We start from the raw sequence: 16659 nt of genomic DNA, 5'->3' as shown, positions 1-16659 counted from the left end.
TCTGGGGACTGATAGCAAGGATAACGGGGTGCCCACCAAGACCTGCTGGAGGGGTGGGTGGGAGCGTGTGGCCAGGGGTTCGTCCAGGTCGGCAAGGGCAAATGGGGAGGCTGCCGAATGATGAAATTTGACAGGAAACAAAACTGCAGAATCCATCTGCATTCAAAAATACAACCATTCCATTTTTTGCTGTTTCTTTTGCATGTTACCTGATGCGCACGTTGTGTACACCCTGATTAGTGACACCCCCCTCCATGTCGGTCATCGGTTGCATTTTGGCTGTGTTTCTCCACTCAACCCATTTTCCGCTGCTCTGAGTGGTCGGCAGGGTCGGGTGCCCCAAAAATGCCAGATTTGCAGGCCTATTTATTCCCTTTGCCTTGGGGCGGGGAGGGGGGCAGAGGAGGCTGCGCGCCGCCGGGCTGGCCGTGGGTCCCCTCCCCCCCCTGCCACTGTAGCTTTTTAGGTGCTTTCCGTTTTCTGTAGTCTTCTTTTTGCCTTGTCTCTCTTGCTTGCCTTCAAGTCGCTTGCAAGCAAAAAAAGGTCTCGCCCAATTTCGTAATTGGAATACCGACCGCCCCGGCCACCTGACAACGAGCTGTGCTGGGCTGAGAATTAGCACCTCCCGTCAAGTTACCTTGTTTCTACTTTGCTCCCCCTCCAGACGTGGACTGCCTGGTACCTGGCCCGCGCCCGGTCCATGCTGGTCATTTGCCGACGCTGCATATTGTCGTCTTTGTATATCTCGTCTTTGTTGAGTCGGGTCTATTCCTTTGGTGTTTGTATCTTTCTTGTATTTCCCTTTCTTGTCTAAACAGTCCCTCCCCATCCCCCCACCTCCTTCCCTCATACCAAACCATCCATCCCATCCCGCCCCGACAATTCCTTATTATCCTCTGTCCCTTTCCTTTTCCCCTTTGCCTTTTTGCTGCTGGCGCCACGACCACCCCCGTATATTATTATCAACTAGCAATTAACCACAGTAATTGTAACCATCCCCGAGCCCGTCAGTAGGTAGCCCAGTAAAAAAAAAATACTAACTGCTCGCCCCATCTTGTTTCTGGCTTTGCCTTTGCCCCCTCTGTTCCATTCCCACCCCCTTTCTCACTTCTCTACTCCTACACATCGGCCACATCACTGCAAAAAAATCACCACAAAATCGACGCAATCGACATTTCCATTTCCATCGATTTCGATCCGTCGCGCCATCTGATTTGTCCTTTTGAGCACTGCTTCTTGTGCGTGCACTTGTGCTCTTTATTTTCCTCGCCTCGAATTTACCCCATCACCGCGCCTCGCCCGCCTGTACGCGTCTTCCTTTTCCGCCCTCCGTTTGGCGTTGGCGCGCTGTCGCACACGGCCAAGTGAGGCTATTCCCAAGCACCGCTCTTGCCTGGGACCCACCTTCTCCAGGTGTCCTTCGTCCCGGCCAATCACGGATCACCAACTCGCAGCGCCGCGTCCGCCCACCCACAGAAACCCAACCAACGGGTAACCTTGACCCTGTTGCAGCTAATATCGACTACCACTCTGAGTGTTCGCCCAAGCTGCAACTCGCCACAGCTGGTGGCCATTCATTTCATCCTCGGATTCTTGTTACACAATCCTTCATTATCCATGTGTCATTGATATAGTCTGCGTTACCCTTTCCTTCCCCCTCTTTCCTCGCTCTTGGTGGCTCTTTGCTCCCATCGTCGCACTACCTTGTGCGACCACCACCCATCAGCTCGCCACCGTCTATACCCGCCGACTCTCACTCACACATACACACACCCGATACAATGGACGAAATTGTCGTTAGCAACGACCAGCGTCGCACCCAACAAACCACTTTTCAGCAGTACCAGCCTCCTGGCTCCAAACCGGCCGATGAGTCTCCCACCCCTACGCGCCAAGTCACCACCGTCATGGTCGGCGGCAAGGCTCAGGAGAGGCTTTTTGACTATATTGATGGAAGATGGGTGCAACTCACCGCTGCCGGCGTTCCGCGCAAGAAGCCCGGTCGCAAGCCCGGTACCGTTGTGAAACCCAAGACCGACACCGAAGCCAAGACCCGCCGACCTAGGAAGCCGCGCGATCCCGATGCGCCTCCTATCCAGCGTAAGCGCAAGGTAGCCCTCACCGACACGGAGCAGGATGATTCCGACGTATCACGAGCCCCTGGTCACGCAGGCGGCTCGCCTAACTCTACTTCCCGCAGCTTCCTGCAAACATCGCCCACTCAACCACGCTCCTCACCTAAGATGCCTAAACGCGACGGCTATCCTAGCTCTATGCAGAGCATACTTAACGATGACCCCCCGCCTCCCGCATCTGTCCCTGTCCGCACCAGTGGGCAGAGCTACGATCCCATTCGCGGCATATCAGGCCCAGCCCGCGATGCGCCGCCCTCGCATACCCAATATTCCCCCGCATCCGGGTCTCCGAGAACACTTGCCCACGCAAACAAGTCTCCCTCCATAGCTAGTCTCCTGGAGCCCGCCGCACCCAAAATGTCACCCTCAAATTCGCACAACGGCTATCCTGCGTCTCGTTTGCATGACGAGAGGCCCCTACCGGCATCACCATCCAACCAGCCGCCTCGAGCGTTTGCCGCTCGCCCAGTCCCCGAAAAGGCAGAAACGCTCGATACGCTTCGCCCTGTCCCCAACCCTTCCAACTTTACCACTATTGCCAACGGTCCCGTTCGAAAGGTGTCCCCCAAGCACACTGGCGTATCGACCCCGAGGACAGACATGGACGACGTGGGAACCGAAGGCGAAGGCCGCTCCATCCTCGACTTTGGCAAGGTTAAACCTGGAGAAGAGGCCGTCGTGCCTACAATTGTACTGAGCATCCCCATCAACAGCGGCGAGACGAACAAGTACGTCAACTTTTTGCGACTCGCAGAGGACCGCTACGGCTGGGATGCCCTGCACCCCCGCCAGGCGGCGAACCGGGACCGCAAGGCGCGCATTGCGGCGGTGACGGCAAACCTCGAAAGGAACGAGTCGGGGAGAGAATCTGGCGATGAAATGTCCGTGGACCTGTCCGATGCCGAGGGTAGCAACCCCGAAATCGCTGGCGCCAGCGGCACCGACAACCGGCCCAAGCCGACCAAGAAGAAGCGCAACTTCAAGGAGGACCAGTACGACGTCGACGACGACTTTGTGGATGATTCTGAGCTTCTCTGGGAGGCGCAGGCTGCCGCAAGTCGCGATGGATTCTTTGTCTACTCCGGGCCGCTGGTTCCCGAGGTGGAAAAGCCTCCACCTGGGTATGCTTTCCGTTATCAATTCTCTTGTACGAGCTCATGCTAACTATCATCACAGCAGCGAAGGACCCGTTCGTCGTGGTCGCGGCGGCCGTGGCAGCCGTGGTGGCCGTGGAGGCTCTACTCGCGGGGCCGGTACAGGTCGTGGCGGCGGTCCGGGCTCGCGCGGTGGTATCGTCCGTAAGCCGCGAATCACCAAGGCCGAGAGACTCCAGCGCGAAAAGGAAAAGGCCGAGCGCGAGTCCATGGCCCAGATCCCAAAGACACCGACGAGCAACTACGTCGTGCCAAACCCTGCCCCGATCCAGCTCGGCGTTTGAGCAGCGGCGACGGAAGATTACGAAGGAAATGGACCTGTTGTATTATTCTCTGCATTCATAAGGAGTCATCTTGCATTGTTTTGTTCTCTTTTGTCTTTTTGCTTGGTCATCACCACGCTGGTTGCAGGTAGGTGATTTATCCTTTGTTCAAGATGTTGCTGAGAAGGGAGAGGGAAAGCTGGGAGAGAGGCGTTTGGGTGGCATCTTGTTACGACTTTCGTGGAGTCATTTCACAGTTCATGGAGTTTTTCTTTCTTTCTTTCTCGTCACACTTCTTTTTGTCATTATTCCGGCATTGTTGCTCAAGAAATTGCCCTTGCTTACCCTGCTTCGGCTGTGTGTGTATTGTTGTTGTTTTTGTGCTGTCATGGTACTCTGTATGTACTATCCTGTCCCGGGCTTTGGCGACAAGGGAGTTTTTGTTTCTGCGTGAGCGTGGGTTGAGAAGAGATATTTCTTTTTGTCAAGGGCATGAACCAAGTTGTAGAGTGTTTGTTGTCTGTGACTTTGATATACATCGCTCGAGATGAGAAGGCCATAATACACTCTAATTCCTCCTACGTCGATGCTGTCCTGGAGGTAATTTTCCGACTTTTGTACATGTGTGACTAGATGAAGAGGGGTTTGCGGAAAGATATCTGAGATGGAATGAATTAGATGATTCGCTTCTTTACGTTGAGCTTTTGTCCCTCTTCTTTTGCTATGGAGCAAAAGGACCCAAAATAATTGTAGCCATTCGTCCCCCTTCTCGCTTGTCCATCATCTTGAATCTCACATGACAGAAATATCTAAACAAAAAAAAACACCACCCCTTCTACTTCACTCTCCTTTTTTTTCATCTCCGTCTCCGTCTCCGTCATCCTACACCCTCACGCGATGCTAAACTCGGCAATCTCGCCCATCTCCGTCTTTTGCTCGCCGCCGACCTTGTAGGCCGCCCGCCACCGAAGCTTGGCCGCGTCGACTCGCTTCGAGGCCGCACCGGCGCGGTGGACGGCGACGTGCTGCGTGACGCCTCTGCTCTGCTTGGGAGCGAGGTTGCGGCCCGTTTGGGGTTTGAGTTTGAGTTCGTAGCCCTAGTGTTGTTAGACTGTTAGCATTGACTTTGTGATGATCTCTTATTGATTTCGTTTGCTTTCTTCTCCTTGTTCTCTTTTTGCCTTGTTTTGCGTCATCTAGAAAATAGAGAAAAATGATTACACACCTTGGTCACGGCCAACTGAAAGTGCAGCTCCGAAATGGGCTGTGCCGTGTTGTTGGAAAACGAAAAGAGCATGTCAATGGCCGGTGACGAAGCCGTGGCGCGGTTGGCCAGAAACTCGGCGCGGATGCTACCGTCAGTGATGGTGCGCTTGTGCTCGCGGGGGACCTGCTGTTGCTGTGATGATGACTCGGGCAGTGCCGAGGAAAAGTTCCATTCATCATCTTCGGTGGCGGCGGGTTGCTTGCCGGCGCTGCTGGATTGCGACATGAACGCTGCAAACGGATCGGAGGCTGTAGGTGGAGGAGGCGCGGCAATGGCGGCACCGGCGGGGACGGGAGTGGTTGACTGCGACGCAGATGCCGAAGCAAAGGACATGAATTGGCTGCCAAGGTTGCCGCTGCTGCTTGAAGCGGCCATGTGGCCGTTGTTGTTGGTGCTGGCGCTGCTGTTGTCTGTCAGCGAAGACAGCAGCGCAGGTCCAGGGATATCTGTGGCTTGTTAGTTGGTGCCATTCGGAGATGTTGGTGCTGGGGTGCGTACTTTGGTTGGCGCCAAAGCCGAGAGCAATGCTACCGCCCTGACCGAAGTTGCCAGAGCTGCCGCCAATGTCCAGGCCGAGGAGATCGTTCTCGATGCCCTGCGTGGCGCTGCCAGGTTGCGACGAGGAGCTGCGGTTGGCGTCGGCGGCATCTGCGTCAAAGTCGATGAGGGACAGCTCGCCGGCCGCGCCACTGCCGGCGACGGTTGCCGTCTGCGAAGGCGCGGGCCCGCCGGCGGCAATCTTGGCGGCGCCCTCGAGGTCGCCCTTTTTCATAAGCTTGTAGCGCTCGACGGTGCGGTGTATGCTGTCGTTGATGTCGAAGAGCTTGGCGACGGCCTCGTGGTCGTCCGACTCCTCTTCGCACATCTTTTGAATCTTGGGGTGGGCGCTCTGCAGGGCTGAGGCGAGCTCGCTGAAGACATCGCCGTCGGTCATCTTGTCGCCGGGGCGGAAGGCCTCGAGGCGCTCCTCGAGCAGGCGGGCCTTGGCCTGGATCTTGGCCACTTCCTCGGCGGCCTTGGCGCGGTAGTCGGTCTTGGAGCGCGTGTCGAAGCCGGCCATGACCTTCATAAGGCGGTTGGCTTCTTGCAGGTCGGTGGGGGTGCCGCGTCGGATGAGCTCCTGGAGCTTGGCGGACTGGGCCTCGCGTTCCTCCTCTTCCATTTCTTCGGCGGATTTGAGGTTCTATGCGGCATGTTAGGGGGGAAGGGGGGCAGATGACGGTAGGACACGAGGGTGGCAAGCGGCACATACATCACTGGGATTCAATACAGCGGCATCCTCTCGGCGAATCTCGGGAAACATGTAGCCCTTGTAACTGAGTAGACGGTGCATGTCGCGGATGAAGCCGAGGTCGTCCTTGTAACGGCTCGTCTCGCAGATGGTCATGCGCCACTCCTCGATGGCCTCGAGGATCTTGGCCTGGACGCGGGTGGCGCGGATGGGGGGCCGCTCGGGGAAGCGGCGGACGAGCTCATTGAGGAACTCCTTGGTGCTGATCTGGAGGTGGAATGGGTAGCCGCAGTTCTTGACGCAGATGTCGAGGAGGCTGAGGGCGAGGAGGGCGACGTTTGGGTTGCGGTGATTGACGTAGGTGACGATGGCGGTGGCGGCCTCGCGCGGGGCGGCGCCCTTTTTCTGGTTGACGAGGTCAGAAATCTCGAGGTTGAGGGCGAGGTTGGGCTCGTAGTTGTCAGGGCTGCAGGCGGAGTGGATGTAGCGCTCGAGCTGCGAGGGGGTGCGGCCGCCGTACTCGCCCCAGCGGTCGCGGGCGGCGGCGCGCGCAGAGGCGGCCTCCATGGTTGTGGTGGGGGTTGTCGAAGGGCCTATGTAAAGTGTTTTTTTTGACGGGCTGAGGTACTGGATCGAGATGCTGGATCGAGGTGAAGTTGTCCGAGGATCGAGGTTGGGGGAGGGGGGTTCGGGCGGAGGGAGGGGAATCGGAGTTGGGGTCGGAAACGGCGGACGGGAGAAGCGGCGTAGATAGTTAAGGGATCAAATGTCAGAGAGTGTCGATGCGCGCGGCAATGCAATGCGGAATAGCGCCGGTTCGTGTCCCCAATCCCCCCAGGTTAGCTGGTTGATGATGATGGTGATGATGATGACGAGCTGGGAGTCTTAATAGGCGGCAAGGTACATACTGTAGCTCGCTTGGTGTGGCGTTCCCCTCCTTGTCCACGCCAGTGGACACCCAGGCTGTGGCTGCGGTGGCGCGGCTCAGCAGCTCTGTCTTGGTCTTGTGGGCCAGGATTGAAGGTGATGGGGCCAATTTTCTCTTCAAAAAAGAAAGAAGAACATATTTTACCCTTGTGAATTTTTCTTTTTTTTCTTGGTCTTCCCCTTCTCTCAATAGTAGCTGCATCTCGCGGTCGTCACCAGAACCCAGCACAACCACCAGAGAGGGTGGGGTGAATGGCGGGGCTAGATTTTCGTCGCAACTCTACAAAGTAAAACATTTGAAACTTGACATTCCTCACAACCTGCCCTCGACTTCCCCATCACCATGGTCCGACACAAGAAAGACTTTGCCGGCCGCGGCAAGAAATTCGGCGGCGGACGCGGCGGCGGCTCCTCCCGTACCCCCCGCGGCAACAACCACCCCGACCAAGACGGTGACCCTACCACCACCAGCACCCGCCCCCCGTACAAGGCCGCCTGCTGGGACCTCGGCCACTGCGACCCGAAGCGGTGCTCCGGCAAGAAGCTGATGCGCCTCGGCATGATGCGCGACCTGCACGTCGGCCAGCGTCACGCCGGCGTCGTCATCACCCCGCGCGGGCGCTCCGTCGTCTCCCCCGCCGACGCGCCGCTGCTCGCCCAGCACGGCGCCGCCGTCGTCGAGTGCTCCTGGGCGCGCACCGACGAGGTGCCCTGGGCCAAGGTCGGCGGCAAGTGCGAGCGCCTGCTGCCTTACCTCGTCGCCGCCAACACGGTCAACTACGGCAAGCCCTGGCGGCTCAACTGCGTCGAGGCGCTCGCCGCCGCCTTCTACATCTGCGGCCACCCGGACTGGGCCGCCCACGCGCTGGCGCCGTTCCCGTACGGCGAGTCGTTTCTGCAGATCAACGGGACGCTGCTGGACCGGTACGCCAAGTGCGAGGACGCGGAGGGCGTCAAGAGGGTGGAGGCGGAGTGGATGGCGCAGCTGGAGAGGGAGTACGCGGAGAGCAGGGAGGCAAATGACGACATGTGGACGAGTGGAAATACAAATCATCGGCGGCTGAGCGATGAAGACGACGACGACGACGATGGTGATGATGAAGAGGAGGAGGATGAAGAGGGCGACAAGGAGAGCGTGGACGGGATATATCTGGGCAAGAGGCCGCAAGAAGCACAAGACGACGAGGAGCAGGACGACAGGGACCCGTTCGCCATCTCCGACGACAGCGACGACGAACTGGCCATGGCCGAGATCCGCCGCAAGGTTCTCGCCTCCAAGACCTTCGCCAATCTTAACGACGAGGATGATGCCAAGGCCAAGCCGGCGACTGTCGCCCGCCCTCCTCCCCCACCACAGCAGCAGCGACAACAGCTCGCGCCGCACGACGTCGAGCCCGACTCGGACAACGACGACGATGACGACGACGAGTTTGACAACATCATTGACGCCACGCCCGTGACAGACCGCGTCGGCCTGGCCAAGCTGGAGAGGGAGCGCGCGCAGGCCGCGACGGCCGCGTCGACGACGAGCAGGACATTTTCGTCGAATGTAGTGTCGGCGCCGAGTCGGTGGTGACGGTCATAAACAAGTCCAAGATATCATATATATCATAGATATACAAATAATGCCATCCAAAGACGCCTGCTTTTTGGTAGTGATGAGAAATGTGTGCGAATGAGTATCTATAATACATCCATGGTATCAAGTAACGAGCCCTCGTCTCCCACCAGTTCGCTCTCTTCTATATAGCCCTTACAAATATCGTACATCTACTCTACAGCTACAACTCACGCTTCTCCTCAATCACCTCGTACGTCTGCAGCTGGTCGTCCTCGCGCAGATCCTCGAAGCCATCCAGGCCGACGCCGCACTCTGTGCCCTTGCCCATCTCCTGCACGTCCTTTTTGCCGTGCTTGATCGTGTCAATCGTGCCTGTCGAATCGTCAGTTAGCCAACATCAACGTAGAAGACCCAACGGAACACTGTAAAGAAAAAGGCAATCTCACCCTCGTAGATGACCTGCCCCTTGCGAAGCACCTTGACCTTGCTCCCCTTCTTCAACGCTCCGTTGCGCACTCTACACCCCGCAATGTTGCGCACCACGCGCCGCGCCACGTTGATCGCAAAAATCTGCAGCACGTCCGCCTCGCCCTGCATGCGCTGCGTCACGCGCGGCGGCAGAAGCGCTCCCAGCGTCGCCCGCGCGTCGTCCACTACGTGGTAGATGACGGTCCGCTCTAGCACCCGCACCCCCGCGGCCTCGGCGCGTCGTCGAATGTGCGGCGCCACGGCTACGTTGAAGCTCACGATGATGCTGTTGGATGCTGCCGCCAGGTCTACATCGTGCTCCGTCGCAGGGCCTGCGGATGCGCGCAGCACGCGGGAGTGCACCTCGTGGTTGCCCTGCTCGAGGATGCAGCCGGACACGGCCTCTACCGATCCCGCTACGTCGGCCTTGACGATGAAGCTTTGTGTGAGGGTGGCGGCGGCGGTGCTGCCGGGTTCTGCCGAGGCTTCGTCTTCTGCGACCTCACCTAATGCCGCACGTTCAGCGGCCAGCGCATCGGCAGCCGCTTTATCGCGCAGCCGCTGCTCATGCGCTGCAATGTTGGCCGAATTGGCCTCACGGTCCGCCATCTCCGAACGGTAAGCCACGGCCGTTTTGGCCTTGGCCTCATCGACCGCCTGGAGCACCATTTCGCCTGCCGGTGGGAGCTCTCGCCAACCGAGGATCTCGACGGGCATACCAGGCGGCGCCTCGTGTATCTCGGTGCCGGCTTCGTTGCGAAGCAGGCGCACGCGCGCCCACGTCTTGCCCGCGACGACGTGGTCGCCCACGCGTAGGGTGCCACGCTTGACGAGCACCGTGGCGGCTTTGCCATCCTGCTTGACGCTCGACTCGAGGACCCAGCCGTCCGCCATACCGTGCGTCTCAGCGCGCACATCGAGGACCTCGGACAGCGTGACGATGTTTTCCTCCAGCTCGCTCATGCCCTGACCCGTCTTGCCGCTGACGCAGACGACCTGCACGTCGCCGCCGTAGTCCTCAATCTCTACGCCATGGCGCGACAGGTCGGCCTTGACCTGGTCGACGCGCGCGTCCTCCTTGTCAATCTTGTTGATGGCGACGATGATGGGCACCTTGGCCGCCCTGGCATGCTTGAGGGCCTCGAGCGTCTGCGGCTTGACGCTGTCGTCGGCCGCCACCACGAGGACGACAATGTCCGTGACGTTGGCGCCGCGCTGGCGCATGGACAGGAACGCAGCGTGACCGGGCGTGTCGAGGAACGTGATTTGCTTGCCGGTAGACATGCTGACTACAAACGCACCAATATGCTGGGTGATGCCACCGTGCTCCTGCGCAGCCACGGACGACTTGCGTAGATAGTCGAGTAGCGTCGTCTTGCCGTGATCAACGTGTCCCATGATGGTGACAACAGGGGGTCGCGACGGTAGAGAAGACGTATCCTGAGGAATTGGCGCAGGTTGCAGGTCGCGCTGAGAGCCGTCGTCGACTGTGGGCTCGAAGCCATACTCCATGGCAACAAGCGCCGCCGTCTCACCGGTCATGACTGTGTCACCTGTGATGTTTTCGAAGCCCATCTCTTCCATGTCGGACATGAAGGAGTTTACAGACTGTTTGAGGGCATGCGCCAGGTCGGTGGCACTGATGTACTCGGGAATAAAGATGGGCACCACCTCTGGCTGCTCGGCTTTAGCAGCTTTGCGTGCTTCCTTGGCCTTTTTGCGCTGCTGAAGCTCCTCCCAGCGATCAGCATCGTCTTCCCAGCCCTCGTCGGTGGCTATGCGGCTACCTTCCAGACGCTTTCCCTTTTTCGACTTTTTACCGTCTCGAGACGGCAATGCCTCGTCGAATCTAGACTTCTTTTGCTTAGCAGAAGGAGTATCTTTCGGCATCGTGTATGGAGTCAGGTCGTCTCCAACGTGAGATGGATGACTGTGCACCCCAGCATATTTGCCCTGCAGCTTCTTGGGAACTTGACGTTCACGGGGCTTACGACCACCTTGAGCCCCTGATGCGCTTGCTGAGTCGTCCAGTTCACCCCAGAAATCATCGGTTTCATTTTTCGGGGCGCTTTTGGAGGACCTTGAGCTTTGAGTTCCTTTGCCATGAGGAACAGGGTCTCTCTTCTTCTTCGTGAGCTCCTCCCAGATATTTGAGTCACCTGTTTTTCGGGTCGTATCGTTCGCATGCGTTTTTCGGTCCCCGGAGGACCAAGAAGCTGGGGCGGCTGGAGCTTGCGGCTGGCGGTCGGACCGAAGTATGTCGGCGAGGACGGATCTGGATTTCAGAGTCTTCTGGTCTTTGGCAGGGTCGGCTGGCCGCGGTTTTCGGGGTTGCCTGGACTGGCGGTGTTTTGGCTGTTCTGAAGTGTTGTTTGGTATCGCAGGCTTTGGAGGCTCTATTGTAGCTGTTTTGCGGGCTGCTATCTCATGTGGAAGCAGTCCCGACGTTGCGGCCGGCTTGGCCTTGGATGCGAAGGAGCCAAAGGAGCCGAATTTACCAGCACCACCGGCGAAGGCACCAGGAAAGGACGGCCTGGAGTCGTCATTGCGGCTGTTTGAGGTCGAGAAGAGTCTGTCACTTCCAAATTGTGTGGCACATGGCGACGCGACACTCCGATGCCTAGCAGTTGTAGTTCCTATTCTTGGTGGTGGGTGGGCGACGGAGCAGCCTTGCCGGCATGCCGCGCAAACAAAGGAGCCTCGTTGCTATATTGCTGTTAGTTGAGCGGCATTCTTTAAGCAGGTTGCTGTACTTGCCCGCCACGCATGTGTCCTCAGCATCTTGCAAATGACGCAAATGAGCTGCTTTGAAGACGTTGAGATGCACAGAGCGAAATGCGACAGCAGGTAGCTTTGCTCTGCCAGCTACTAATTGGCAGTGGAGTTTTCTAGCTCGGGGGCAGGGATAGTCCGGAAAAGCTCCTGTCAAGGCCGGCTGGCGTTGCTGTTGCTGGCGTTTGCCGTTGGAACTTTTTTTTCTTTATTTTCATTTATGGGGCTCATGGTATTTGAATCAATTCCACTTGAATCACAATTCCATTGAAATTTGGCTCGGATGTCATTGGTGGACGTACTGTACAACCCCTTCTTCCTTTTGTAGTAGGTGGGTTGGGCTCCTTACACTGATTGACTCGCCTCACTTCGGACGGCCAACTTGGACACTACATACATCCCTCTCATCACGACGACGCCGTCACCGCCCGCCATGGCTCCTAGAAAACGTACAGCAAAGTCATCAGCACCTGCCAAGATCCGCAAAGATGGAGAGCCGCCAGCTCCGTTCAAAAAGGTCTCGGAGATGCTGGAGCCATTGACCAAGGGCATGTCCAAGAAGCACGTTTACATTGCGCACATTGACGGGAAGCCGGCCGACTTTAAGCGCAAAATCTTCCTTGTCCCGGTCCTCATGAACGTCGCTGTCGCCGTGGCCTTTGTTTTCCGCATGTACTATATCCTGCCATACTACTTTACCATCCTGGTCAAGGCCATGGCTCAGCATCCCTCCAGCTTTCCGGGGGAGACGACGACGACGTGGTCGGAGCTGGGCTGGGAGATTGCCCGGCGGGGATTCCGCATGTTTGTGGACCTGATGCTCTTCGTCTTCGTCTGGCCGTGGCCGGTGGAATTCGTCGCCGGGCGGACGCACGGCAGCCCGGCCAAGTGGCGATGGGCGGTCGGGTTCCGGGACAAGGAGATTTACGTGCGGCGCAGCCGGGACTGGCAGGCGGTGCTGGGGGACGTGACGGAGGAGCCGGACTCGAACAAGATCTTCACGAGCTACGTGGCGCAGGCGACGTCGCCGATGCTGCAGGAGCAGAAGACGGGCTACCTGCTGATGAACAACAGCTGGGACCTGGACTGGAAACTGATGGCGCGGGCGCACAGCATGGTGGACCGCAAGGAGGCGGCGCTGGAGGCGTTCCAGAACGCGGTGCTGGTGCACCACGAGGACTACGGCTGGCTGAGCTACGATGTGAAGCTGGGGGCGTCGAAGGAGGAGGATCAGAAGCGGCGGCAGGTATTTGCGTTTCGCGATGCGCTGTCGGCGATGGGCAAGGAGGACCTGTTCTACCGCTGGGTCGAGATTGTGCAGTTTGAGGCGACGCAGCCGGGCGGGTTCGGGCCGGAGAAGCAAGAGGTGGCGGCCAAGAAGATTCGGGAGCTGTTTGAGGGGCAAGGCGTCGACTTTGATGAGCTGTGGAAGGAGACGGTTGGTGAGGATGTCGACAAGCTGGATTGAGGGAGGGGAGGGAGAGGTCTGGCACGCGACTCGGCTCGTGGGATGATGGGACAGATTCACGGATTATGGATGGGAAGACTGTTGTGACGCGTCATCAATACGATCTGTGGGAGCAGATGTGGGTTTGAGAAGATCCGGCTGCATTCTGCGAGGGCCTGAAGGAGGGTTCTCTATTATTGTTGGAGTGTTTGGGGGCCCTGAAGACTGCATGGGAAGTCATCAGTCAGCACCTGATAAGTAGGTAGGGATGGATCAAAAAGGGCGACGCGACAGCTGGTCCGTTTGACAAACAGCTCGAAGCTGCGGAGTAGGATGCGAGGGAAAAAAATAAACAGACAATGGCTTGGCTAGATAGAAGATGAATTGTACATTATTTATTGAACAAGGTAAAAGCAGTTTGGCAACTGCTGGTCCCTCCCAAGCCTTGCCTGGTATTTCAAGGGTCCCAGGGGAGAGCCCCCTGTAGCCCCTTTGCCCCTCCTCCATCCAGAGAGGAACCCGCCAAGGACACGCGCCAGGTGCCCGCCAAAGGGCCAGCCAGCAGCCAGCCAGCAGCCGGCAACGCCCGCCAAAAGCCCTCTTGCTGGTGACCTACAGTAATAAAAGTCATTCAGGTCAATCAGCCTCACTCGCAGCCACGCTCTCTCTCGTCACGCCACGACTCTCGGTGGAACCTCTAACCCATCATTTGGCTCCCCCAAAACATCGCCGTCTACCCCTGCGCTATTGACCATTTCTCGATCCCATCTTCGCCAACCTGTTCGGCTCGCACGACAAATAGCCGCCTCAGGTACCCATCGCCCGAGTCCCCTTTCGCGCGAACCCATCTTCGGTAGAGGTCCCTGGCGCCGTCCCGCTTCCCCTTCAACAAAAAGAAAAAAAAAAGAGACAGACGCACACCCGCCAACCGTCCACTTCCCCTCCGACACCGCAATAACCCCTTTGAACCTCACACTCCTTTCTGCCTCCCCCCTGGGACCGCGCAATGTCCAGCTCAGGTCTTACGAGACGCCGCGGCGCTGGCGGCGCTGGCACACCCGTCGCCAATGACGCCGAGGGCAGCAACGCCGCCTCCCGAGCCAACTCATCCTACAATGTCAAGGACAACAGCCCCGAGACGAGCTACCAAAATGGCGAGAATGGCCACAAGATTGCTTTTGACCCCCGAGACATGAGCGAGAGCGCCGAGCGCAGCAAGCAGCCCAAGCTGACCATGATGGAGGAGATTCTCCTGCTCGGCCTCAAGGATAAGCAGGTGAGGACCACAAGGCACAAGGCTCGCTCGCCCGAGGCCCCTCTGCCGAGGCGAGGATTCGACCGCCCGCCCCCTCCCCTCCGTCTCTAATCGCATTCGACTCTAACTCGCCAAACCACAGGGATACCTCTCCTTCTGGAACGATAATATCTCCTACGCCCTACGAGGATGCATCGTCCTTGAGCTCGCCTTTCGCGGGCGCATCAGCATGGAAAAGGACCCCTCTCGACGACGCTTCCCCCCTGCCGATCGCAACATTGAAGTGATAGACGACACCCTCACAGGCGAGGTTCTCCTTGACGAGGCCCTCAAGATGATGAAGCAAAGCGAAAAGATGAGCGTCAGCTCCTGGATTGACCTGATGAGCGGTAAGCTTGCCACCGCCACTGCAGCTTGCATTTCTGCCCGAATATTGTGGCAAGGCTAACTTGAACTGTTCTCTCTCTCCTCCCCACGCACCAGGCGAGACGTGGAACTTGATGAAGATTGGATACCAGCTCAAGCAGGTCCGCGAACGCCTCGCCAAGGGCCTCGTAGACAAGGGCATCCTACGCACCGAGAAGCGCAACTTCCTGCTCTTCGACATGGCCACGCACCCCGTCGCCGATGGTGGCGCTAAGGAGGAGTTGCGCCGCCGCGTGCGCAACGTGCTCACCCAGCGCACCGTAGTGCTCAACGACAGCCAATTCCTGCCCGAGACCCTAGAGTTCCGCTATCTGCGCACCGTCTGCATGGTGTGCGCCGCCTACGCCGCCAACGTCCTTGAGAACGCGCTGTCGACGCTCGGCCACGAGGCCCGCGAACGCGCCTTCGCCCAGACCGACGAGCTGCTCGCCGACTACAGCCAATGGCCCTTTGGCAAGAAGGCGACGACTAACGGCATCGGCGCCAACCTGCCCCAGGTAATCAGCGAGGTACGACGATACAACATGCTAGCCGGGGGCTGCGTGCCCAAGCGGATGAACTTGCGAACAGAAAACAAGGCTAACATGAAGAAAACAGGAGGTTGGCAAGGCCAAAGACAAGGAACTGCAACTCGAGGTCGTGGCCGCGTGCTTGAGCGTATTCACGCGCCTCGACTCGCTTCTGTAGACCTATCACGACGACCAAGAACAAAAACATTGATTCCTAGGTGCCACCCACGACCTGCCCAACCGAGAAGACACTCTGGCAGACACGGATGTAGTTTTTATTTGGCCACGGGTATAACGACGTACAAAACCAAGCCCCGGCAATCAATTAAAACCCATATCGCTTCTTTCAAGAAGGAAAGAAAGAAAGAAATGCGGTTGTTACTGAGCGATGCAGGACGAAAGAGGAACACAACGGAAACTTGGGCTCTCCATCTATATAACATTCTTAATTCTCATCACCACCACCACGCTCTGATACTTCCCTCACAGCACACCACATTCTGGCTATGGCGTTTCTTTCTCTTCTTCTCGTGTGCCGCGGCCCTATTCTCTCCCTGTTTCCCTCGTGTTCCTGCTTACTCGTGGCGTCTCTCTCTCCCACCTTGGTTCGTTGTCATCTTCGTGGCAAAACGAAGAAGCAAACCAACCACAGTGTTGGTGTTGTTCGTGCTGGGCCGGGATTTGTGTGCTTGGGATTGAAAAAAAGGATGGGAGTTTCTTTTCTTTTCTTGTTTTGTCTTTTGCTGTGGAAAAAAGAACCGATTTTGACCAGATACGAGGCATGGTTGGCATTGAGTTGTTGTTTTTCTTGAGTTGTTTGTTTTCCTCATTTCCAAAGTATTATTTTTATGCGCGTTACACTTTCGTCTCTTGTGGAAAGTATTGAGGAAATTGACAACGAGTTTGAATGATGATGACTTTCAATATGCCAGCGCAGCACACAATTGAAACATTTCGCGCCACATGCATGGATGCAGAGAGGAGACACGCTTGAGTTTTACTTTTCTTGTTTGTTCTTCCTGCTCCTATCCCTCTCCAAAAACTGTATAGATTTCTCATGTAAAGATAGTTAACCGTTTCGATCCGCTTCAGAATGTCCAGTGTGTGGCTACCATGCTCCGTCAACACACACGAACAGGAAAAGCAACAATGAACAGAGGGAAGTGAAAGTGTAAGCAAGCATGGAAAATATCGACAGCTAAAAATGCCTGATTGAAGCACGTAGCAACGTAAATAAGATAAAC

The 16659-nt window shown here is 57.3% G+C and overlaps 6 protein-coding genes across 6 annotated transcripts; 4 read left to right on the top strand and 2 right to left on the bottom strand.

Moving 5' to 3' along the window:
• Positions 1–1781: 1781 nt before the first annotated feature.
• On the top strand, positions 1782–3573 carry ISF_00539 (Histone promoter control 2 (HPC2); the record flags this gene model as incomplete). The annotated part of the gene is made up of 2 exons (XM_018844146.1): positions 1782–3256; positions 3312–3573. 2 exons carry the CDS (start codon positions 1782–1784, stop codon positions 3571–3573), a joined length of 1737 nt encoding a protein of 578 aa, XP_018708596.1.
• Positions 3574–4442: 869 nt separating this feature from the next.
• Positions 4443–6617, bottom strand: ISF_00538 (VHS subgroup; the record flags this gene model as incomplete). The annotated part of the gene is made up of 4 exons (XM_018844145.1): positions 4443–4649; positions 4778–5265; positions 5318–6002; positions 6072–6617. 4 exons carry the CDS (start codon positions 6615–6617, stop codon positions 4443–4445), a joined length of 1926 nt encoding a protein of 641 aa, XP_018708595.1.
• A 703-nt stretch (positions 6618–7320) lies between these two features.
• On the top strand, positions 7321–8553 carry ISF_00537 (RLI and DUF367 domain protein; the record flags this gene model as incomplete). Its single annotated transcript, XM_018844144.1, has 1 exon — positions 7321–8553. One exon carries the CDS (start codon positions 7321–7323, stop codon positions 8551–8553), a length of 1233 nt encoding a protein of 410 aa, XP_018708594.1.
• Positions 8554–8758: 205 nt separating this feature from the next.
• On the bottom strand, positions 8759–10896 carry ISF_00536 (mitochondrial translation initiation factor; the record flags this gene model as incomplete). The annotated part of the gene is made up of 2 exons (XM_018844143.1): positions 8759–8910; positions 8985–10896. The coding sequence occupies 2 exons, from the start codon at positions 10894–10896 to the stop codon at positions 8759–8761; spliced, it is 2064 nt and encodes a 687-aa protein (XP_018708593.1).
• A 1315-nt stretch (positions 10897–12211) lies between these two features.
• Positions 12212–13246, top strand: ISF_00535 (hypothetical protein; the record flags this gene model as incomplete). Its single annotated transcript, XM_018844142.1, has 1 exon — positions 12212–13246. One exon carries the CDS (start codon positions 12212–12214, stop codon positions 13244–13246), a length of 1035 nt encoding a protein of 344 aa, XP_018708592.1.
• A 985-nt stretch (positions 13247–14231) lies between these two features.
• On the top strand, positions 14232–15593 carry ISF_00534 (vacuolar protein sorting-associated protein 74; the record flags this gene model as incomplete). Its single annotated transcript, XM_018844141.1, has 4 exons — positions 14232–14501; positions 14623–14869; positions 14964–15415; positions 15504–15593. 4 exons carry the CDS (start codon positions 14232–14234, stop codon positions 15591–15593), a joined length of 1059 nt encoding a protein of 352 aa, XP_018708591.1.
• Positions 15594–16659: the final 1066 nt, after the last annotated feature.

The sequence above is a fragment of the Cordyceps fumosorosea genome (assembly GCF_001636725.1).
Source record: "Cordyceps fumosorosea ARSEF 2679 chromosome Unknown scaffold_1, whole genome shotgun sequence".
NCBI classification, from domain to species: domain Eukaryota; kingdom Fungi; phylum Ascomycota; class Sordariomycetes; order Hypocreales; family Cordycipitaceae; genus Cordyceps; species Cordyceps fumosorosea.
This window is presented reverse-complemented; position numbering and strand designations above follow the sequence as displayed.